Genomic DNA, 25,331 nt, shown 5'->3' on the forward strand with positions numbered 1-25,331 from the left:
AGTAATACAGCATGCATCAAGCAGGGACAATTTGTGGAGGGAAGAGGTAATTGCCCCTCCCCCCAAGTATGAGAAACAAATGCTTTTTTAATAAATTGTATACCAACAAAAACGTGAAACTCTAATGTCGCTGGACAACCCCCCCCCCCAAAAAAAAAAAATCTGAAATGCTTCTGAAATCAAGGCCTTACTCAGAATTGCACATGGAGATTAGAACCTTTTAGAAAGTTTCAAGTATGCACTGGATAACAATCGCATTTTAACTAGTTTCAAAGTTCCCCCAACTTTTTCCTTTCCCCCATCTTTTCTCAGTAGTACCGTGCCAAAATTGAATAGTTTCAAAATCACCTAAAATTGAATTGCATATGTATTATTTCTGCAGCCGGTGTTTATTTTTCTTGTATGTCATTTATTATTTTTCATAGGGTAATATTCGATCTCACAAAGTGTTTTTATTTTCGTTGTAGCAGCTAGCTGTGAGACAGAAGATAGTGAACAATATGTACCAGAATTTCAACAGATGGCAGGTGAGTATCATCAAAAAGTTACCGCCAATAGTAGTTTAAAGAACAATTGAATCATATGTTATTTTCTGTAAGAAAATTGATACGAAATTCAAACATAATTTTGATAAATTTGGAAGTTTCATACTGTTGAAACAATGTTGAGCAGGTCTATCATGTAGTGGACCCTCAACGAAGGTGTGGGACTGAGTGTATTTATCATTTATTAGTTCGCTCTTTTCACTGTCATTCTTTTCGTCTAACTTTTCAATTAGGGGCATGGTGGTTCGTCTCAAACGTTGGTCTTTCCAAATATGGGGCTTCCCCAATGGAACATAAATGGTTTCACTGTCACCGTGAGAAATAGAACCGTGTCACGTGTGGTTTCGTCTCTAATTACTCTCACCGGTAGTTATGTACTTGCAGGAAAACCATTTTCAGCTTACCAATCTTCTGTTTTATGTCATTAAAAATCTACAGATAAGATGAGCACAGTGATGGTCAGGAGTCACACTACTGAAGGCGTAACCACAGCTGTATTTGCTGCCTTTAATTCTCGGCCTATTAACGTAGATTTTCTGTAGTAGTTATTCTCCGCACCTGCTCACCATTTATTCGATATATATATTCCTAGTTCTCAAGCCATTTCAAAATCAGAACTAATTGAGCTCTACCATCAACTTAAATCCGCCGAAGTTGACTATCGGAGATCCGAATGCGTACCATCACCTGTGGGAAACCTTCCAAAATGACGATCGTGACCGTCATGCAACGGAATTCTTTGAAAAGAGTGGGTTACTCGTCTTAGAAATGGTAGCCCTACTTACTTTTCTACTGGCCCTGCCATATATTGATTTCCGTGTGTAGTATTTCTCTAGGCATGAAGAGTGCCTTCAGATCTCTTTGGCAGTGATCACTGAAGGTCTACCTCTTACCAATTCATCTTATTTTACACGCTTTAACTTGAAGCTTACTGATTGGGCACTTCGGCTGGTCAGTGAGTTCAATCCTATTGCTATTCATGAATATGACGCTGTAGAGTTGTTCGGGTAGTCAATTATCGGCGTTGTGCACGGTTCAATTCCAGAATGCAGAGGCGACGGTCCACGAAGACGTGCTACAGGGTGGTTTGTGAGGCTATCCTGGCTCGTCGGCGTGCTCTTGACAGTTATAATTGGCATCAAACTGCCGAGAATTTCCAGCGCTTTTGAATTCTGCGGGTTTCTACTAAAAATCATAAAACTTTGAAACGTCAAACTTGGAAAGATTATGTAAGTCTCTCAGTAGCCAGACTTCTAGTACCGGTACTGTATAGCATCGTGTTCACTTTATAAATTGGTCGAGTACTATTGTGCTGCTCTATTATTAAATTGAATCCTGAAACTAATCTCACATAGTGCCGACATTTTAGGCAGGCACTTTCCTACTGTCAATACTCTAAACACCATTCTGTCGAATTTAATCACTTTGGTATTCATCTGGAGCTGAATTCGTTAAATTTCCGTAGCGCAAATATTGAGAATTAACGTTGTGAGAATTTATTGCAAATAAGGGAACATTTTTCCGGAAACAATCCGTATATGTCTTCCATTATAGAAGAACATGCACATAGAAATTTCTGTAGAAAGATATATGCATTTATATAAATATACTAGCAGCGTTCACCCCGCTTCGCTGCGGTCACCCCGGAACGCAATAAACTTTGTTACTTAGATAATTTTTACTTTTTCGCTTTCAAGTGATATGATAAAAACCATAGAAGATTGCATTAAATGTTAACATTATATCGCCTGTCATTTATGTTAACCCGCCCCGCTTCGCTGCGGTCACCCCGGAAGTTTTCGCTTTCAAGTGATATGATAAAAACCATAGTAGATTGCAGTAAATGTTAACATTATATCGCCTGTCATTTATGTTAACCCGCCGAGTGACACGGTCATGCGGGTTGCATATAAATACGTTTATTTTTACGTATGATGAACTAACAAAGGATTTGTACGTTATGGACACTTGAATGGTCAATTATCTCAAGACACTGGTAATTAAAAATTAAAGTGATATGATAAAAACCATCTAGGGTCCAAATCCTAATAACCCCCCAAAAATAAAAGAAATTGGTTCAGCCGTATTAGCGTGATGAGGTAACAAAGGATTTGTGCGTTCTCTTTTATATATATAGAACTAACAAAGGATTTGTACGTTATGGACACTTGAATGGTCAATTATCTCAAGACACTGGTAATTAAAAATTAAAGTGATATGATAAAAACCATCTAGGGTCCAAATCCTAATAACCCCCCAAAAATAAAAGAAATTGGTTCAGCCGTATTAGCGTGATGAGGTAACAAAGGATTTGTGCGTTCTCTTTTATATATATAGATGTATCTGTGTATATGTTCCAGCATAACTCTGGAACGCCTGGAGAAATTTCAACCAAACTTGGTAGCACATGCTATTTATGATCAGGAAAAGAAAGCAATGGAAATATGTGGGAGGGGTGACTTATAAAATGACAGAGAATGACCGATACAAGTGTCGAATCCCTAGTTTCAGGGATCGATGAATTGAATTGAGACACTCTCGATTCCATTTACGCCCAAGTTCAGCTTCAAATTTGCATCCCGTGGGGATGACATTTAAAATAATAAAAAATGACCGATACTAGGGTCAAATTCATAGTTTTCGGGATCGCTAAGTTAATTGATAATAGATCTGATGCGTCTTAACTTTAAAATAAAAAACGTTGTCATTGATGTACTTGTAGCTATTGTAGTGAATCCACATGTATCTTTGCGGCAGATCGCACGAGAGCGTGGTGTCACTCAAGGTAGTGTATTACGTATTTTGTGGAAATACAACTTTCGTCCTTACCATCTTTATCTGCATCAGGAACAAAGTGATGCTGATTGCAATTTACGGCTTCCGTTCTGCAACTGGGTAGTCAACTAATTCCAAGAACATCCGAATTTCATAGTCTTCATTTTATGGGTTGATGAAGCTACATTCTGTAGTGATGCCAAATTAAATCTCCACAATGTACATTACTAGTCAGCGGAGAATCCACAGTGGATGCGAGAAGTCAATCAGCAACTACGATGAAATACTAAACTGGGGTGGCATTCTCGGGACTCAGGTCATTGGGCCATGTTTCTTGATGTTAATTTACAGAGGTAATATTTCGTAATTTCTTGCGACACCATCTAGAGCCGCTATTAGAAAACGTACCTTTCCACGTAGGACGATGTGGTTTCAATTCGGTGGCTGTCCAGCATAATGTTGCCATCTGTAGAGAAGTGTTAAATATTCTCTTTCCGCAACGCTGGATCGGGAGGGATTCCAATCCACAGTGAGGCTTCTGCTCAAGACGTTACAGTACAGGAATGCGGTCATTGGGCTGCGAGTTTTGAATAGAACAAGTGGCAGTGCTCGACTAAAACATGGTGCGTTATTCAAACCGCAAATAAGCCGATATAATATTCATGTACGATAGTGTAGATAGCAATAATCGTGAAGCAGCAAGACTATATCAAGAGCGTTTTCCTAACAGACGCCAATCATTATATAGGATGTTTGCAGCAAGTTATCGGCTCATGTGTGAAACAGAGACCGTTCTGCCTGCCCTCTGGATGGTAGTCGACCCCATCGTGTACGAACGTCTGTTATGGAAGAACGTGTATTAGAAGCTGTGGACAATGATCCAGGTACGAGTAAGAGGGAACTTAGCCATAAAATGCATGTTAGTCACATGTAATGTACAATTACAGTCGGTGTAATGCTTTTTTTGGAGGGGTCTAATATTTTCTGAACCTACTGTACTATGCGATTTTTTAAAATATATTTTTCGCTCCATGTAGTGTATTCATTAGTTCTTTATTTAAACCAAAATCAATGTGGAAGCTTTGATATAATCCAGTAGGAATTATATTTCGGGGTATAATATCTTTATTCATACATTATTTTAATGTAAATTCTGTATATGGGCATTTAAAATGGATGAGTATTGAAATTATACACCTTAATGCTATACGAAAACATAGGCCCGTAATTGGACAGAAATTCTTGATATTATCCACCAATCTGATATTTGACAGAATAATTTAGACCCCTTTCATCCCTTTGAGATGCCCATATCCTCCCAAAATCCGGTTTCATCCAGTTTTTACCATTTTCTATTCGCTTTATATTTCTTCCGCCGCCAAAACTCTTTGTTCTGTTTGGGACTATTTCCGACGCCCTCGTATTAAGGCGCCGTTATTCTCATTCTCTATTGGAACACAACTGAACCAGACCACGTCTGTTCCCTCTTACGAAATATTCAAGATTTTCGGATAGAAACGCAGTAAATCCAGTTAAAATGAGTTCTATTTAAGAAAAGAACCATCCAGGAAGCTTTTGAGAGTCAAAATTTATTGAAATTCCATCAAAAACAGTTAAAGAATTGGCGAGATATGGAATCTCAAGTTAAGGACGCCATGATGGCATCTATAAGTTACTGTGGACAGGAATAGCATCAAAGTGCTTCGATTTTAGTGTCGTGACTATTCAAGATTTAAGAATCAGTGATTCAACCATTTAGATTATCCTTTCCACCCTTCCAAATTCGTATAGGGTACGATAGGCCTGTCCACGTATAGTTCTGTGTATATAGCTTATGTGATTTTTTTACATGGCGGTATATGATTTTACTGTAGTTAGGATGATTCTTATTATGTCACTGTAAACGCTAACAGGGACTCTCATTTATTCCTGAGTTGATCACAGCTTCAGACAGAGATGGGTTGAACGATTTTTGTTAGGGTTCTTTTCCCTTCAGGAAAGGGACCCTTACTATTAGTAGTTTTAATATGTCCTTCCTGGGCATTAAAAGTATTTGGAAAACCATGATTTAATTAGTAATTGGGCCATTGGGCTCTAATTATTCCGTTTTCCCCCCAGTTTAATAGAGCCGATTTAGAATGGTGAAAACTGATTTGTTTGGTGTACATATAGTGAATTCGTGTAATAACATGATTTAACATATGTAGTAATGTGTATTGATATTTGTTTTCTTAGCTTATGTGGTATGTAGCGTGCATGTGTGTGTATAATTTATTATTTTGACCGTAGTAATATGTGAGTGAGAGTATGATTTATTTAGATACGGAAGTCTATTGTTGATAATTGATTATTCATCTCCTTTAGCACCTTGTAGGAAGTACAACAATCCATAATTAAAACTCATAGTTAATTATCTATCGTAACTATGTAATATGTTGCTCATATTTAACGATGATAGTGCAAAACGTGATTAATAGTGCAAAAGTTGTTTTCATACTACTAACGCCGTCTCGCCCTAGTTGAGAATTATTCGCCGCTAGTGTTTCGTTATTCCAATAGTTAGTGATCTGGTCAACTCGGAAATGACACTTCTTTTGCTATAAATGATGAGTAAATATTAGTTTTAGCCCATAAAAATGGGTATCTAGGTAACTCACATCCTAAATTAACTTTCCGGGAAAGCGCGATCATTTATATAGTCTAGTAATCAAATTATTAATAATATTACACTTCGCGTTTCCGCTTAACTCGAAGTTTGTTTATATGGCATTGTTTTTGTTGCCAAGCTGCAGTTACGAATCCTCTTTTTTTCCTGTTGCAAAAAGATCGCATTGTTGACATTTTTCTAACATATAATTGCATGTAGTTGGGAATATTGAGTATATTGCATACAAAATAATTCGAAGCCGTGAAGTGAAATCTATCGTAGTTTGCCGTGAAAGAAATTTGTACTAGTTAATATAAGATCACACGTGTCAGTTAATGTACTATAAGAATTTGCTGATTTTAATATAGATAGTAAGACTGCTTTGAATAGTCTCAGGCGTATTGATATAGTATAGGGTGTCTGAAAATAAATCGACGTTGTAGAGAAAAATAAACATATAAATGATAAGTGAGTAATGATAATATAAATGATATGTAGATGTGTATGCTAGAAAATATGAATAAATAATAGGACACCCGTGTATATACGTGCCCAGTGGTGAAGTTTGCTATAAGATATTGATTATATATATAAATGATAATGTTTTAGTACATTAATTATTACGTTAGAATCTTTTATGAGAATAGTGTGTTATGTAAAACGAAGAATGGTATTTTCACTTCGTGGCTTGACATTCAATAGTAAACATACCAGTTAACTGATCAACCGGCCTGACAATACTAATAATAGTCATATAGCAAATGGTTCAGGATATTTTCCAGTTAATTACGAAATAGAATAACCGTTTACCGAATTGATTCAATTTAAAAATACACGTTCAGTTTACTTTGCGATAATACTCTGCAACTTTAAAAATTTTTCCCACGTCACCTGATTAAACTAAGTTCACTACTGTCCTCAGAGGTGACAATAGGGATAGGATCGAATAAATAGAAAATTTATTACAGTAGAATCTCGTTATACCGTACCAGCGCGTCTAAAATTCCCAATGCCCATGAATGTTCATTTCTTCTACTTCTAGTAGATATAGTGTTTTGAAATTAGTTAACGCCTCAAGATGTATCGAATCTTACGGATTGGGAGCGGCTAGTAAGATATGGCAGACAACTTATTAGTACAATATTTAGTTTATTTTTTAATTTGGAAAATCCCTGTTAGGATTTCTTCTGTTCTATTGACTTTATTCTAGTTTCCAAACTTTACTCGGAACTCTTCTTAGTTTCTGAGGGGTCGGATATTTTTTTATTTAGAAATCCTAAATTAGAGACCATATTGACACTTCCGGTAGGGCCGGGATCTCCAATGGCGATAGACTGGATACAGTGAGGAGTGGGATTTCCCTAAACCTTTGTCTTCATGAAAATCACATTGACGGCACAGACTCGTCACGCTCTTGGAGATATTTATCTTAGGATACGTATTTAGTAGGTAAACCTTTTTCGGTATATGAAATTATACTTCGCTGTGGATTGTTGTATGTCGAAATTCGGGGATACGGAAAAAATCTCGCGCCCGAAACATCGCCGCCCAAAATCTCGCCGGCCTCGCCGCCCAAAACCTCGTGGCCCAAAATCTCGCCGCCCAAAACTCGCGTGGCGAAAACCTCGCGGGACAATCTGGCCGGGCCAAAACCTCGCGTTGCCAAAACCTCGCCGCCCAAAATCTCGCCGGGCCAAAATCTCGCCACCCAAAACATCGCGTGGCCAAAACCTTACCGCCGAAACCTCGTTGGCCAAAATCTCGCCTGCAGCTTAATAAAAATTCAGTGTAGTATAACAATATCTGCTGCTTTTCTTATAAGTAAAAAGAAAAAAAGGAAGGAAGAGCTTGGTGTGGTGAGACATCCTAGGCTCGAACCTCATCTATGTTGAAAATTTGATTGAGATCGGTAGGATGGCTCAAGAGGTATAATGTAACAAACATAGTCATTTAATTTTTATATATATAAATTTCCAGAGCATGCATTAGAATTTTTCTTGTCATTATTTTAATGTAATTATGTGTTATTACTAAATATATACATATAGTAATATATAGAACATTCTACATTGAAGAAATCGTCGGGAAGAGGTTTTATCCTGACGACATTTCTTCCCAGGCGACACTACGTCTCGCTTAATTTAGACCAGGCGAAATTCTGTATCGCGAGATCATTACAACGAGGTTTTGGTCAGGTGAGATTTTGGGTATGGCGATATTTTGGGGCGCGAGGTTTTGGAAGACGAGATTTTGGCAAGGCGAGGTTTTGAGTGGCGAGGTTTTGGCCAGGTGAGGTTTCGGCCCGGCGAGATTTTGGACCGCGAGGTTTTGGTCCGCGAGGTTCTGGCCGCGAGGTTTTGTACCCAAACCCGAAATTCGAGCACTTATCTTTGTAGTCTTAGTGTCCTAGCTTATTCCTTTGGCGCCGCTTTTCTCCTTTTCTCTTCTCTATCTATCCCTCTATTCTCTTCTTCGAGATTTTTTTTTTTTTAATTTTTCAACCTTACTCCCCGTTTTGAATTTTGACAAATAGCAACCGTTCAACATATATAATTTGAACTTGATTTACCAACTGAGATGTCGCGAAACACGATTCATGGAGATATTCGTTGATGTGAAAGGTTAAGGGAGCGTTTTACTATCATATTGTCGACCCACTGCGGTAGTGGGCGATAGTTCAGTACACGATACAATTTTACCTTTTTCATTATTCGTTCAGAATACCTATAGATTATCAGTCATTTTCTACTTTTGTTCCATTGATAACCACAAATGTAAATGTTGTTGTAGTTGTATTGGGCCCAGAAATAATGTTAATATTTTAAAACTATATACTTACATATATATATATATATATATATATATATATATATATATATATATATATATATATATATATATATATATATATATATATATGTGTGTGTGTGTGTGTGTGTGTGTGTGTGTGTGTTGAGATATGAATATATGTGGAATATGAATATAATATTGAAGTAAAATGTATAATGTTGAAATGAGTAGATAAATATGTGTAAAAGGTCTTAGCACCGACCCCGAACGGTTTTTCGTTGCCATAGTTACGAAATATCCGACAAATATAAAATATGAATGTTAGAATTTACCGGCGCATGACAGATATTCTCTTCAAATTTTGTAATGTTATTAAGTAATATATGTAACAAATAGTATTGTCTGTAAGATACTAACTGTATGTAGCATGGGATTTAGGCAGTTCATCGTAACCTTAATATGTCCTTAAATCAACCCTCAAATTAGTAAACTAAAATCCTTCAGAACTACACTTCGATTACTATCCCTCCTATACGAATCTTCAAACTTCACCATTGTTTCCACCTTAGGAGTTGTGTTTACATTAAAAACGAATTCCTTTTGAACTTAGAAAATTCTCTTTCATATATATATATATATATATATATATAGAGAGAGAGAGAGAGAGAGCAAATCAACGATAAATGTGTGTAATTAGTAGTATAAAGCAATATTCATTGAGAGCGAATGTGATAGTAAGCTAATGACAAAATAAGTATGATGGTTATTGTAAGACAGTTGCAGGCATGTTCTGTCAGAAAAAAGCAAGTTTGGTGACTGTGATGGATAGTTTTCTTTACAGTGTTTATTTCAAATCAGTACTATGACAGTCCAGAAATTTATGGAAACCTTAACTGCATGGCGGTTTTGTATTTTTTTTTTTTTTTTTAATATGGCCTTCTGCTTCAGTAAGAATTTATTTCACAGCGTTTTCTTTGTGTCTGTCATGTTTCTTATTTTACAAACCGAAACTTATGGTGATAAACACGAAAAGCTTTCAAGAATAGGGGAGATATTATTGACGACAATGTTATTTATCTGAATAATTATATATTTTTGATATTTTATAATATGGAGAACAAAAATGAGTGCATAAACAAAAGAGCAATCCATTTCAATGGCCATAACAGCTCTGTTACAATAGCCCCGGGAACCATCTCATAATAGCCTCATATCTTTGACAGCTCCTATCCCCCTACAAGCTGCTTGACACTTGGACATTTTTGGTGATTCTGGTACTCCTTAATATCTGCTACCTGTTAATACTTTAAATTTTGGATTACCATGCTATAAAAATAAAAGTTTCCTGGCAGAAAACAGAAATTTTCCTGTCTTAAAATGGAGGGTTTTTCGAAGGATTTTTAAAAAACCATTAGTCAGTTGAAGAATGTTTTTCATATATAATAGATTACTTAACGGGCTAACATTTATAACTTTTTAGCAATCTCTAGTATATATCCTTTGAACTTTGTGCAAGTGTTTCATAGTAGTCCCTCGTTTTAGGGTGTCTCACAATAGCCCACTCTACCTGACCCTACTAAAATACTTTGTGTGCATACTTTATACTAAAATAATATAAATAAATAAGGCTTTCGAATACATTAAACTTTTTACCATAAAGTTAAGTTTTACACTCTGATAAGACTCCCATTAGTTAGCATGTTTCATTATACAAATGATTGAGTCAAATGAGGTACCACTGATAAAGAAAGAAAAAAAGATATTTAGTTCGGTTATGCGTACGGGTTTATGTACAGAGAGACCTGGTGACTCGAGAGAGAGAGAGAGAGAGAGAAGGGCAAGCAGTCAAATCGATGATCTTGGGATAATTAGATGAGAAATGCTCCCTTGAGGGCGGGGAGAGAGACAGAGAGAAAAAAAGAAGAACACGGGAGGCAGGGTTCAATAAATTAAAAGCCTCAGGTTTGGTCAATAGCCCAAGCACAATTCAATAAGCGTTGTGTCAATAAACGTGGCGCCATTGAATTAGATACGGGATGCTGCCACTCAGAAGAAAAAAAAAATATATAGGGAGAAGAGGAGAGAAACTGTAACTTTGCCTTTTGGGTTTTTACAGATAACATGGGTGGAGGGGAGGAGAGTATGAAATCAGATATCGCTTTACGAAGAAGGGCGAGGAATTTGAGGAAAGGTTAATATTATTCTTTTTCTTAATTTTGTTCGTGTTTACAGAGCGGAGTTCAAACGTGCTATAACAGTTGTAATAGAAGATTAACGTATCAAAATGATTTCACTTTTTTCTTCCTCAGTTTTCTCTCTCTCGTTTTTTCTTTATTTATCAAGGGACGATTGCATATGTTTACACGTACACAAAAGACAAGATTGAATATTCTGTTGAAACAAGATTGTGCCCTCAGCACTAGATGGAACGAAATTTCCCTACCTGCAACGAAGAAACAATTTCCCGTGAAGTGAAGTTCAGCAAGAGAGAGATTGAGAGAGAGAAAGAGAGAGAAAGATACAGATAGATAGGAGCATTTATTTCTTTAAAGATTTTTACGAAACTGAATTAATAATTTCGAAGCTTCTAATTTTCTTATTTTTGCAAAGTATGTAAATTGTTTAAAGCGTATGAAACAAAGTTCTAGTTTAACTTCCCATGATTATGTCGTTTTCGGTAAAGGAGACGGATAATCACTGAAAGTGAATGATTCTGGAATTAAATTTTTGTGCTCTTTCACGGGGAATCGAGCTGGGACCACACGCACTAGCCACTTTTTTTAAAAATGCTTTATGTACAGCTCAGTTATATATATATATATATATATATATATATATATATATATATATATATATATATTAGAAAACAAGGTAACAATTCCCCAGTAATAAAACGTGATACAAAAAGTATTAAGGTACCGCAACAAAATAATTTACCGAAATGCTTTTCATTATATTGTATGGAAAGCTTTGCATGATACTTTAATGAAATGAAATGAAATCTTTAGTTTTACGTCCCACGATTATGCCGGTTAGGCTAAAGGAGACAGTGATGATGAGAAATGAATGAAATGGAGAAAGTGGGAGGAAAGGGGAGAACCCCGAGAAAACCCACGAGCACGGTGTTTGTCCACCACAAAGTCCACACGGCGCGAGCTGGGATTGAACATGGGACCCCAAGCACCGGAGCTGAACGCTTTACCACTGAGCCACCGCGCCACCCTCATGATACTTTAAATAAGACATGTAAACATCGATATGAAATTGTGGATGTGTAGTTACCGCACAAACCATTGTGTGCGCTACAATCCAAATTAAACTATTGCATTTCGTTTTAGGAAAATAGTTAAAAATCTGAGTGCATACATAACATTAGTGGTAGTGAAATGATGGAGACAAACGATAAATTATACACAGCAGAGTAATATAACACTGCCATATACTCTGAACCTCTTTACAAGTTTGTAGGCGATGCTCATGAGTATCAATATTATAGCAGGAAGCATAAATATTGTGGGACACTATACTGAGTTGATATAACCTGTCAAGTGTCAATCAAATACGACATAGAGATTCTTATCAATTTACTGGAAACGTCTGGAATTCGAAACCCATCAATTATTTGGGTTAGCAACGGTCAGGTGGCAACTACAGCGTTTGGCTGTTGTTGGTGGTGTGCTAGGCAAACACCGTACTAACTGAGGAACGATATAACGGCAGTGTGCATTTAGCAAGCTATGATAATGTAAAATGGAATACTTCTCTGCTTTCCAAAGAGGCCAATTTGTTGGTGCTTGGTTATGAAGAAAGTTGCGTGTGTGTTGGTGTGTCTCGAGGGACAATGTCCCAGGTAATAACGGTCTACAAAAATTCACGGCTAAACCACATCCGTGGAGAGGAACAAGAGTCGAAAGAAACCAATTAGTGACAAATCCTACTGAGCATTAAGTCGGATTGTCACTCAGACGCATCGTGCAAATGCGACGCAAGTGACGGAGGAACTCAAGTAACACCTGTCACAGTCTGCGTCAGCATTCACAGTCCGCCGCAATAATATGGACACGGGTCGGTTTCCACGGGTGAAACCACTAATAAGGAACCATAACGCTTTTAGCATGACATGAAGGTTGTCGCGAACACGCAACATGGATCGCTGATTACTGAAAAGATGTGATATGGTTTGATAAGTCAAAGGCAGTCATTCACCTTATTTCAAACCACCGGCCATATTTATGTGTGGAAGATGCCCAAAGAAGCTATGATCCGCATTATCTCGCCCAACCATGAAACATGACGGTGGATTTATGATATCGTGGGCTGTAATATCCTGGTTTTCAGTAGGTCTTGTGTTGACGCCATCAGTTGCACCACTGCCAGTGATTATGCCGACAATTTAAAGTGAAATGTCCATCGTATGGTTTAGATGTTGTTTCTGGCAATGATATCATATTCCAGGCTAATAATGTGCCCATTCACAACTGGAGCTGTTGTGGTGCCTTTGAAGAACATTTAGATGAAGTTTAATACTTCACTTTATCCACCAAATCCCCGGACCCAAGCACAGTTAAACATCTGTGGGCCGTTTTGGCAGATTGCGTGCTCCATCTTCTCCCAGGGAACTAAGTGATGCACTGCAAGTGGAATGGTGTAATATTCCACTTGGTACCATCCATAACCTCTATTACTCCATTCCACGTTGCATAAGAGAGCTGTTGTGAGCACGAAAGGTTGTTCAACACCATATTAATATGGAAAGTTGCACTGTTTTTTTTTTAGGTGTTTCCGTTAAATTGATCATTACCTGCATCTACTCTCTTTTTATTTTTAACTAGAATTTTTTTAAGGATTTGGATGTTAAGATACTTTCCAATAGGTAAGGCATTTCTTAACTAAGATAGTTCCTAATAAATTAAGGTATATTTTAAGTAATTGATTCATTCCTAAAGAATCCTCCTGCACAGACGGAAAGGCATGATTTGGACATTATAAACTTTCATCGCAGTGGTCCATGGATTTTTACTGCAAGTTAAGTAAAAATAAATACTGTAGTACAAGCATGTGAAAGAATCAGGACATTAAGCTAGTTTTCTTCCCTTGCAGCAATTAATAATAATACATTAAAGAATTAAAACATTAGGTAGACACTAATCTTGTAACTATAAATTCATAATACATACAGGTATAACAATTAGAACATTATATAAGTTTTCTTCCTTTATATTGAAGCGACAAAACGTTAGTACATAAACGATTAGAGCTTTAGGAAAGTTCCCTTCCTTTATCTTGAACCGATAAAGTTTTAATACATATTACAAGTATGGCAAGTTTCCTTACATTAGCTTGTAAAGATTAAAAAAAAAAAAAAAAAAAAAACACTCTTGTGACTTCCTTCAAGAAGCGTCACTGAGTGAAAACACAACGCCAACATACGTAATAAAGCTTCAATAACACGTTTTAGCACTTCAAACAGATGAAACATATTAATTTTCTGTTTAGAAAAAAAGAAGCACACTTTTTTCTTAAGATTTCTGGAGTGATATTTTACTGATTTCTCGGATACTATATTTCAGACTAATGGATTTACATAAACCTACAATAAACAGGTTTTGTCACTAGATTACTTAATTAATAAAATATTCGTAAGTTCTGTCTATAAGAAGCAAAACAGAGAAGTAATAGTTATTTACGTAAGAATTCATTAAGATCTCATGTGTTGCTGAGAATCTCTAAGACAATGAGATCACACTGTTGGTTTAAACTGCAAAGGAAGTTCATGATGTGCTTCTTGTACGAGACCAAGAACAAAGCCTTCTTGGTTCAGAGACGAGATACAGTAAATATTTGATTATAAGCCTATTTCCTGCCAGTATTCCCTCAATAACCAATCTTCGTCTGGTTGCAAATTTCACCCTCAAGGCATTGCTCAACTGTTAATATTAGTTTTACAAGAAATAAATCATCCACCCGTTCACCTTTACACTGATTACAAGAGGGAAAAGCATCCAGGGAAAGCTCTGTGTGGGTAACACAATGATTCATGGGTGTTTGGTTTGTGCAGATTACCGTTGTCATAGGTAGTAAGTATGAGAAATTAGAAAGTTAGTTCTAAGATGGGTTTTCACTTTCCAGTTTTTAAGTAAAAAACGATGCAACTACCATGCAATGTGTTATTTAAATCAAACCTCAATTGTTGAGTACAATCCAATGTGAGTTGGGGTATTCTGATTATGTGTTAAATAAGCTTTGTAAAATCAAGTACGTGAGACGTGCAATCTTTGTATATAAAAAGATTTAAATATTCTAATATAGTAGTTAGAACGGAAATTGATTCCGTTCTATGGTTGGTAATGTTTGGTTGCACTTATACCTGATGTAAAAATACTTTATACGCAGGCACGTAGCTAGGATTTCGTGATAGGGGATCCGTGAAAAAATACTGTAGTTATCACACCAGGGGTTCAATCATTCTAAACTATTTTGCTGGCAACACATATGCGTTCATTTAGCCAGGATTTCGTAATTGGAGGGGGGGGGGGCGTGACATGAAACACTGTGGTTACACACCAGGGGATCGATCAATCAAAATTATTTTACTGGCAACATACCCATATTGGTTTGTTTGGACAATAAAATGAAGATATGTTAGTAGGCTAAGTATTTTAATTTTAAAAAAACTGAAAACATATTGAGTAAAATAATATAAAAAGGTATTGAAAAAGATATAGTCTTCCGAGGTCATTCAAACTCGGTTCTTCTTGTCTTCTTTCTTCTTCTTTTTCTTATCTTCTTTTAATGCCATCAAGGATAGCAATGAGATCTCTTTCGGCAGTAATGACATCCTATAAAATGGATTAGTGTTGCCATGAAATTCAAAATAGTTCATATTATTGGTGATATTGGGCATTTCTTAAGTACTACCTGAGAGTCTATCTGATCGAACATGTTTATCGATTGTAATTTGTAGTTCATAGGATTAGCCTGGAGATAGTTGGAATTCGGAATGTTTCGTTACAATAATACCCATTTTCAATTTGACTTCCCTCCCTGCACACAAAACTCCTCATATGAAAAAGTAGGGCTAACCAAACGCTTGCTATAGCTTTATATTTTTGATTAATCTTTCTCTCGCTTCTTTTTGTTTCATCCTTCCTTAATATTTTTCATTTCTTGACTCGAAGGGGGGAAGGCTCGGAACCCCCGGACCCACTCCTTGGCTACGTGCCTGTTTATACGTTTGATGTAGAAGTACTTGACAACATACTTTCTTGAATTTTTTTAATCGCTAGAATCTTTATTATATCATGTCTATGAGTTAACATATCAGTTTGTGAGTAGCGGTGACATGCAAAACTTCAAAACATTGAAGAGTTAAGAGTTGCATAAATATCTACGCGAAGCAATTTAAATATTTTTTATCCTTATTTTATAAAAGCAACATGCCTTAATTTTTTCAGTCTCACGCTAATTCCCAGCAGGGAGCAGCCAGGCTAATCGTTGTCGCTAGCTGCATTGCCTCCTACCCGACCGCAAGAGATGTCGCTAGCGTGCACGGAACTTCAGACGATCCACAGGCTTAGGGAGGAACTAGTTTGTATAACATTAACACTCTAGTGAGAGGAGTATTCAAAACTATTGGACCGATATCAATCTAATATTCACCAATGTTCTCGCTTAAATCTCTGTATGTTTACTGCTGTCTATTATTACGCAATGTATACAGAGGATGACGTATATCCATCGAAACAATTTAAGTTGTTGCTTAGCTAAGATATTCAACTCCGCCACCGTTGATTAAGCTCGATTTGATTATCATTGGTATGGATCAGTGCACACGAGATCGCAGTTTTTACTGAAGCAGACTTCGTTGCAACTATACCAGGGGAATATTATACCATTCTTTCTTGTAGGCTTTCCAAAGGCCATTTATCGTACGAACCCGACGTGACGAAACGAGTCTTCGGGAAGTTCGCAAAAGCACAACAATCCACATTACTGGCATTTGGACTCTTAATGACAATATCGTCAAACAAAATAGTGTAGATACTAGTAGTTAGTTGCTAATGTGCGTCGGTAGGACACCACTGATATTTTCGCCGGGTGACTTGAAGCTTTGTCCTGATGCAGTTTCACATGATGGATGTCGTCGCCACACAATGCTGGTATTCTATGTAAACTTGGGATAGGACATATTTCTGATAATAAGCAGTATTGGTTTTAACATTGTTTTTCCATCTTACGAATCTTGAGTTTCTGTCTGTAGAACAGTAACAACCATTGGTCTTTTTCATGAACATCTAGGTCTGTACGCGATTAGCCCGAACTTTCTCACAGTCACTGAATCGCTTGGTCTATTCTCACCGTAAATTTCCAGCGAACCTAACTAGGCGTCATTTCGCTCATCACAACACCTTCGTTCTTCTACGGAACAGCTGAAAGACTGATACACGTGTGCCCACAGTTTTATTATTATGTAAAATCCGCTATCACCGTCTGCAAATTTTTCCAATGGAAAGAGATCAACTTCTGTGCATTCCATTGCGAACCGATCAATAGTGTGAAAGATAGAAGGTGTATGGACAATGTAATACTAGCTATGTTCTGTTTTAATCCTTTCGATTGTCTAATGGTTTCCTTGAAATTAGGTGAGCCAACTTTTGTGTGTGTGTGTTTGTGTGTGTGCGAGAAAGCGATTTAGCAGATCTTTATTTTGAGAAAAGTAATATAGGGCAAACTGGAAGGGAAGAGAATGAGTCCGGGACTTCAATGAATTTGAAGTTGCAGTCAACAAATATTCTAAGTCATAAGCAAGGCAGCTTAAATTTCATGTGCTCCCAGAAAGCTTCGGTGGTATTTTCAAATTTGAAAAATCACAATTGAATAAAGAAAATTTGAGAAAAATATAATTTCACGGGTCCCGCAAATATATTTCCCGAGACATATGTCGGAATACTTTTTCTCTTAATGATGGTCCTGGTCGCAAGTTCTATAGTTTTTCAATATATTCCATTTTACTCTTATCTGTTACAGGGCCAGGGTACACAACAATATTTCAGATTTTCAACTGATACACATTGTGAGTGTAGTTGCTATTCAAGCGAGTCGAATAGGAAAGTTTCTTTGTAGTCAGGAACATAATGATATAATTGATCCCATTATGACTATTCGACAAGAAGCTGAAGCACAGTAACCTGAATCCAGTGCACGCTTCAACCCCAACTCAATTATTTTCTAGCCATACAATTTATTACTTTAAATAGTTCTTACTTACTTTTTGTGAATTACATGTTCATGTCCCTTCTCACTTTTGCGTACACTTTTTTTCGTTTTCTTACCCCCAGGGAGTAATCTACACCCCCCAACACCCCCCTAACACCCCTCCAAATTTCTTTACTCACACCCCTGGATGGAAAAGGAATACTCCACCAAATCTAATTGTATCAATCAGTATCATATAGGTTATTTATTACATCAAGTTAAAAAAGGTTTAGCGTTTAGGAAAGAAGGCAATATTCTTATTTGTTTATTTCACTTCAAAATACGAAGCGACCTCGTCCTCATGTATGGCTTCGAGAACCACATGACATTGTTTCGGGAGGTGTTTCGATCGAAACAATTAACAAAACAGACCCGCTCATACCTACCCTCTGGGCTCCGCGGTCGTTTGCGAGAAAAGAGATTGATGGACAGATGCAGATGACTGAAATTGGCAGCGTCTTGAGCGGTCATACACCTACCTCCTCCTCAATAAGGAAAAATGTGACAATATAGTAATAAGCCTATACCAGATTCAGTTGTAAACGCTACTCTGCAACAGGCTCGCAACCAGAGGGGGGCAAGGGAGGGCCTGGCCCTCCCTTTATTTTTCATACCTCAATACAAAATGCACAATTTAGATATTTGTAAGATAATTTTTATACTTGGCCCCTCCTAACATATTCATGGCCCGCCAAAACTCTGTGGCTGGTTTCGAGCCTGCTCTGCAAGTGGTGTATCAGCGGACGGGAGTTAGATGGGTGTAGTCAAAACGTTTTTAGAAATGAAGAGATCGATCGAAGTAAGAATTTTATATATATATATATATATATATATATATATATATATATATATATATATATATATATATATTAGACTGAGTCTAGTGTTATGCAGGAACGCATTTGGCGCTAGCGTAATTTTTATAAAGTATATTTTTATTCACGTAAATTCATAGAGTGAGATAGGGCTCATAGCGAGTCACTTTTTTTTTAAACTAAAATTTACTTTTTTTTTCGTTGGTCACTAAAAGTTACTTTTTTTTTCAAGTTTGTCACTTAAAGTTACTTTTTTGAGAGGTAAAGTGACTTTTTCGTATGATTTATGTTTTGCATTGGCAGTTTTTAAAGAAAAATATAAAAACAAATGGAAAAAGGCAGAAATTTGTTACTCATTACTCTTCTGAAAGCTTCAGTACTTGCTGCCACATGTGAAACAATCAGCTTTATTCTCACTTCAGCTTTTATTCTTTCTAAAGCACAGTGGACGGTTGGTAGATGCTTGAACTCTCAAGGTGGGGTTGAGAACTCTTCTGTGTCTATTCTTTCTTCTATCATAATAATCTTTTAGTTTTCTCTCGTAACAGTTAACGCTCCGTTGAACGTTGTGTGTGTGTGTCTGTGTGGTTCATCATGTTCGTCTTGTGTTATGCTTCTTGTATGTTCTTAAGAGTAGGTGATGAATTTGAATATTTCACGTGTTTGAAAACTCTTAATGCGAAGTTAAATATAATGTCTCGGATAAAGAAATTCGGAAATAAGTCAGAACTGGTTCCACTTACTCAGAAGTTTTTTACATCTGCTAAGTCTGCTTACCGTAACTACAAAGCTTACTTTGAAAACCTAAGAAAGGAGGAAGCTCAAAAAGAAGAAGTAAAGAAGAAACAAAATAACAAACAAAGAGAGAGGTGATGGAGAAATTGATAAAGGAAGGAAGGGGCATGATGAGATTTTGGTCACTTTTTCGTGTGCTTTTGACCATTTTTGGGTCACTTTTCAACTATTTACAAGAGACCAGACCACTATGAGCCCAGAGATTATTAAAATTAGGGTATATTAAAGAAGACAAAACAGAAAGATACAAAATGCTTGTAAATTGAAAAACTGGATTTCTGGAAAACAACTAAATCAATGAATAATTTTCTTATGAAAGATATTCAGAGTCAATAACGTAGCCAGGAAGGGGCAGGAACGGAGATTAAGAGATCAAATAATATTATAACAATTAACGTTAACAACAGGGTTAGAATATTAAAATAATGAAATTGGAACTATGTACAGTATAAATTACTAAACGAATGTGATTTCAGCATTGGGACGAGGGAATTTTTTCCCAATTAATATTTTGGAAAAATATCACCCACTAAAACTTGCTGGGGGTAAATAAATTGAAATAATAGGAGAATTTTGCAAAATAATTACAGTAATTCGTATGTAATCAATTCACGTGTAATTACGGGGTAAAATAGTGGAGGTTAATTCCTAATACAGTGAAACATCTCTTAACGGGCATCTCTCAATAGTGGACATCTTCATAAGAGGACAAACTTTCTTATTCTTCCATTCCATAAATATGTGTGGTGTGGTGTTATGAGAGAGAACCCTTCCTCTTAGGGACACCTCTCATTTACGGACAAATAATCGTGTTCCACCCATGTCGTTTTGAGAGGTTTCACTGTATTACTTAATTTCATAATAATAATAATAATAATAAATGCTCAAATGTGTTAACTTACTGTATTGAACCTACCACTGCGAAGAGCTGATATTATCATTATCATTATCATTATCATGATTATTATTATTATTATTATTATTATTATTATTATTATTATTATTATTATTATTATTTGTAGTACTAGTACTACTAGTAGTAACAATAATAGTAGTAGTATTCCAATAGTTGCGTAACAAAATATACTGTTTTCTTGTTTGAGTTAGTTTAAAACTTATATCACTATTCTGAAAGCACACCCTCCCTTTTATTTTGAACACCCCCCCAAGTAAAAATTTCTGGCGTACTTACTGCTTGCCCCTCCAATTGAACACATTTTAAACACTTTTGGAAGATCTTTCGCACTTTGATATTGAGATCGCTTCTCTCTACAATATCAAGTCAAGAATGTTGATTAAACTTTTAAAATTTTTATTGCATTTCTACTTACTACATCTCCCAGCATCAGAAGTTTATAAACAACTATATAAGTTATAGTTCCATATGCGCTCAAGAAATACGACTCACAACTAATTTCTAACTAAACATATGGATTACTGTGTAGGCTCTTAGCTAGAGCGTTTTTTGCCGCTGCTCACGGTCCGGGATCAAATCCTGCTGGAGAAAGCTTCATTACGTATTACCGAAAATTCTTTTTTGGATACAGAATTGTACAGATACTTAGACTGAGCTTTCCCAATTTCCCTATCTAAAGTAAATTTGCAGTTATTGTCTTTAATGAATTTTATTAAAATGACATATAACATGCCTGACAAATCAGTCTCTCATATTGTTACTTTCCGCTTCACAAGTGGAATTTTATGATGACAATCAAGAATAAATCCAACCCTTTTTTTACCACTAATACATATCAATTACATTACACGTCTTCAGCTTCATTTGTCAAACAACATTAATTCTTTCCTCAAATTCGCTAAACGTATTGTTTGCTGTCAAATCTACTAAACCTAGCGTGAATAAGATCTTCCATTGATTTTTCACAGAGCTTTTCATGTGTTAATATGTCCTTGGCTTGCACTCTGCAATTCCTACTCAATTTTTGCTATGCTTATTTTGCACGGAGTGTGAAGAAAAAAGAAAGATCGAAGACCCCCGACAGTCGTTTGTCACCAAGAACACTTTTCATAGTTGTCATCTTATGATATTATTTTCAAGGATATTTTAAAACAGATCATAAATAGAAACTACATTTTTATAAGCGAAACGTACATAGTTTCTTAGAGCTTGACGAATGAGTTGTCGATAGGCCTGTGACATCACGTAAAAACAAAAATGGTGGACGGTAAATGCGATGTTATTAAAATGAAGAAAATAAAGTATGTATTTTGTGAAACATTTTTGTCAGGCATGAAATAAAGGGCTTGCCGAGTTGTATAAACTTTTTCCAAAAAAATATCTTAACATACTTCAGACACGTAACCCACTTAATTTTCGTCCATTTGATTTTTCTTTTAAACTAAACACCAAATGGACAGTATATATCGTAGGCGATAAATGGAACTCATACGATCTTGACCAAATTTGAAATGGTGATATAACTTTACCAACTTTCTACATATATGAAATAATTTGGTGAGCAGATCTTTTGGTTCCTGAGTTATTGGCTATCAAAATTTGGATTCGACTTAGTGAAAGGTTATTACAATATATGCGGCATGCTATCGACAATACTAATACAAACTTGACAAAATTTGGTACGACAGTAAACTTTGTACATTTTTATACGTACATGAAATATTGTGGCATACAGATAAGAACATTGGTTCGCGAGTTATTGACCACCGAATTTGAGTTTGAACTTAGTCAAATGAAGAAATTTCACTAAATCACGATCGATAAAAATCCACCCGATCTCGGTCAAACTTGGTATGATGGTAAAGATTTCTGAGCTCTGTGAGCGCTCGAGCATAGTATGAATTATTATGGTATACACATCTTTAGTTTTCGACTTATTGGTTACTGAATTTGGTTTGAGCTCAGAGAAATTGAGAAATTTCACTGAATCTCGATTGATGGAATTCATTCGATCTTGACCAAAATTGACATTGTGATAGAATGTAACAAGCTTATTTCATATATGAAACATTTTGATGTGTAGGCCTTTAGTGCCTGAGTTATCAAAATTGGAGCTTAACTTAGTGAAACGTCATTATATGTGATATACTATTGACGATGCTAATCCGATCTTGACCAAATTTGGCATGGTAGTAGATCTTATGTAACTTAACAAGTCCATGGAATATTACGGTATACAGATAATTCATTCTCAAGTTATTACCAAATTTGGACCTTCCGATCTTGACCAAACTTGATATAGTGATGAATTTGTACACATTCGAGCATAGTATGAAATATTATGGTTTACAGTGAGCTCCTTCGTGGCTAAGAGGTTAGCGTACGCGCCTCTGGGGTGAGAGACCCAGGTTCGATCCCCGGCGGGAGCTCATGTGGTTCGTATTCCACGTTATTCAGTAGGTCCCGTCTCATATAGCATCGCTGCTGAAAGGGACATTAAACTCAAAATCAGCTCAACTCATGGTTTACAGATCTTTAGTTTCTAAGTTACTCCGCCATTGAAGTTGGGTTTGAATCCAGTAGAATCAAGCATTTTAATGCGGTTGATGGAACTTATCCGATCTTGATCGAATTTGGAATGGTGGTAGATTTCATGAGTTTACTACGCATATGAAATATTATTATGTTGTGCAGATCTCTGGTTCTCGAGTTATTTGTCATTGAAGTTGAGGTTTGGACCTACTTTGAGTCCAAACCCATAGTTAGATAGCCATTAACTAAAAAATCAAATACCTGCACAGCATGGTATTTCACATGCATATTAAGCTTATTAAGGTCTATCATCGTTTGAAATTTGGTCAAGTGAGACTTTTAGTTCTCGAGTTATTGGCCACCAAAGTCCAGGATAAAACTTAAGAAACATTACGGGAAGCAAGTTCATGTGTATTTATAATCAAAATTTGATAAACATCAACAAAGGGTGATTTTTTTTTCCGCTATAGGGAAATTTAGCAACTTATAATGTTACAGAGTTCCTAAACTTTGCAGCACAATCCCTGTGCTCTTATGCAACCATAATCACACTAAAGAATGCATGGTTACCTATAAGCATGTTACTTTGCTGTAATTAATCCACTATCCGTTCAGATATTTCAGATTCCAGCTCCAAAAATTACCATCGGATCCTAAAGAAATTTATAGGAGAGCACCAGGAAGGTGTACTATTTAAAAGAACAAAAATAATCAAGATTGGTATACCTATATTTAAGTTATGAGAGAACATACCCGGAACATATATATCATCATCATTATCATCACTTGTATTCTGTTCGTATTGACAGGTCACTTTCCCCAGCTGAGATGGTTCCATGTTCCACAGTCCTCCGCTAACCTCTTTGTCTTCACGTATGATCTTTCTGCTTTTATATCGTCCATTAACTGTAGTCTCATTCACCTCTTCCCTCTGTTGCCACCATACCCTCTAGCACGTTCCTCATGGTAGAATTTCTTCTTAGGCAATGTTGCAATCAATTCCTCTTCCTCTTCTTAATAATATCTAAGAAGTGTCCTTTTCTCCCTTCCATTTCTAACACCCTTTCATTCGTTTTCGGCTCTACCCAACTAATTCTTTCCATTCTTCTCCACACCCACATTTCGTAAGCTTCCAGTCGTTCTTCAGCACTTCTACATAATGTCCGTGTTTCCGTCCCATACAGTACAACACTCCACAAGAAGCATTGAGTTGGAAGTAAACAGAGTATAATAACGGAAAATATATGTTATCTGAGGAGGCTATAGACAAGATTTTATTCCTCAGTGTCTGTGTGGACTCCATCATTTCATGACAGAGATTGATTTACTTCCAGGTACGATGTAAAATTCTCTACACCTGTTTCCAAAAAAGCTTCTCCCCAATATCGTTTATTTGGATAGGGAAGATTTGTTAAGTATTGCAGCAAAATTCCTTTGGGTGTTAGTCATTAATTTATCTATGGAAGTCGCTCATGAGCTTCAATGCTCTTTAAAATATGTTCCCCCATGGTATGAGGTGACTCACTGGCCATGGATCCCACTATATCTAGAAACAATAAAGTACAATAAATACAAACAATATTGTATTGTTTGTACACGTATTTACTGTTTTTTATTGCTTTTAGCCTCTGCTATGTAAACTACACCACTTACAATTTCTTTATGTTTACTTGTATTTATTTCATTTTACAGTATATTACTTTTTATTTTACTTTCGACTCACCTTGTATCTAACATACATTTAGGCACAAAGAATTGTCATGGTACTCTGAGTTTACATATAAAGAGGTAAGATAGATTAGTGTTGAGTGTTGTGAAGGACCCTGAGCTAGCATGTCTTTCAGCACCGAGGTTATATAAGACCGTGGGCCCATACATATACGTGGGATCTGTACTATATGAGTCTTACAGTGAATCGAAGCTGGAGTTTTCCTCCCTGAAGGCGAGTACGCTAGCCATATGGACGGGTTAAAATTGCAGTGGGACAAATCACTTTTTTAAAACAGAAAGACTTAGACACATAAATCTGATCTACATAAGTCAATCTGTTAGCAGAAAACGTAAGTCACATGTCTCATATAGCCTCGCTGCTGAACGGGACGTTAAACTCAAAATCAACTCAACTCAACTCAAAACGTAAGTGACAGTTCCATTCGACTGTCAATAGATAACAGGAGTTGTAGTGATAAAAGAGGACAGCTTCTTTGTTCCCGAATTTATTATAGTACATTTTCGAGTTAGTATGTGAAAAACAAAGCAAA

The 25,331-nt window shown here is 36.3% G+C and overlaps 1 protein-coding gene across 1 annotated transcript in view; it reads left to right on the forward strand.

The window, feature by feature from the left end:
* Positions 1 to 25,331, forward strand: part of Ets96B (ETS variant transcription factor Ets96B) — a 332,448-nt gene that overhangs the window by 128,412 nt on the left and 178,705 nt on the right. The window contains exon 4 of the mRNA XM_081735103.1: positions 468 to 527. Within this exon, the coding sequence (XP_081591229.1) occupies positions 468 to 527 (60 nt within the window). The remainder of the gene's footprint in view (positions 1 to 467; positions 528 to 25,331) is intronic.

This window comes from Thermobia domestica, chromosome 13, assembly GCF_964235325.1.
Source record: "Thermobia domestica chromosome 13, izTheDome1.hap1.1, whole genome shotgun sequence".
NCBI classification, from domain to species: domain Eukaryota; kingdom Metazoa; phylum Arthropoda; class Insecta; order Zygentoma; family Lepismatidae; genus Thermobia; species Thermobia domestica.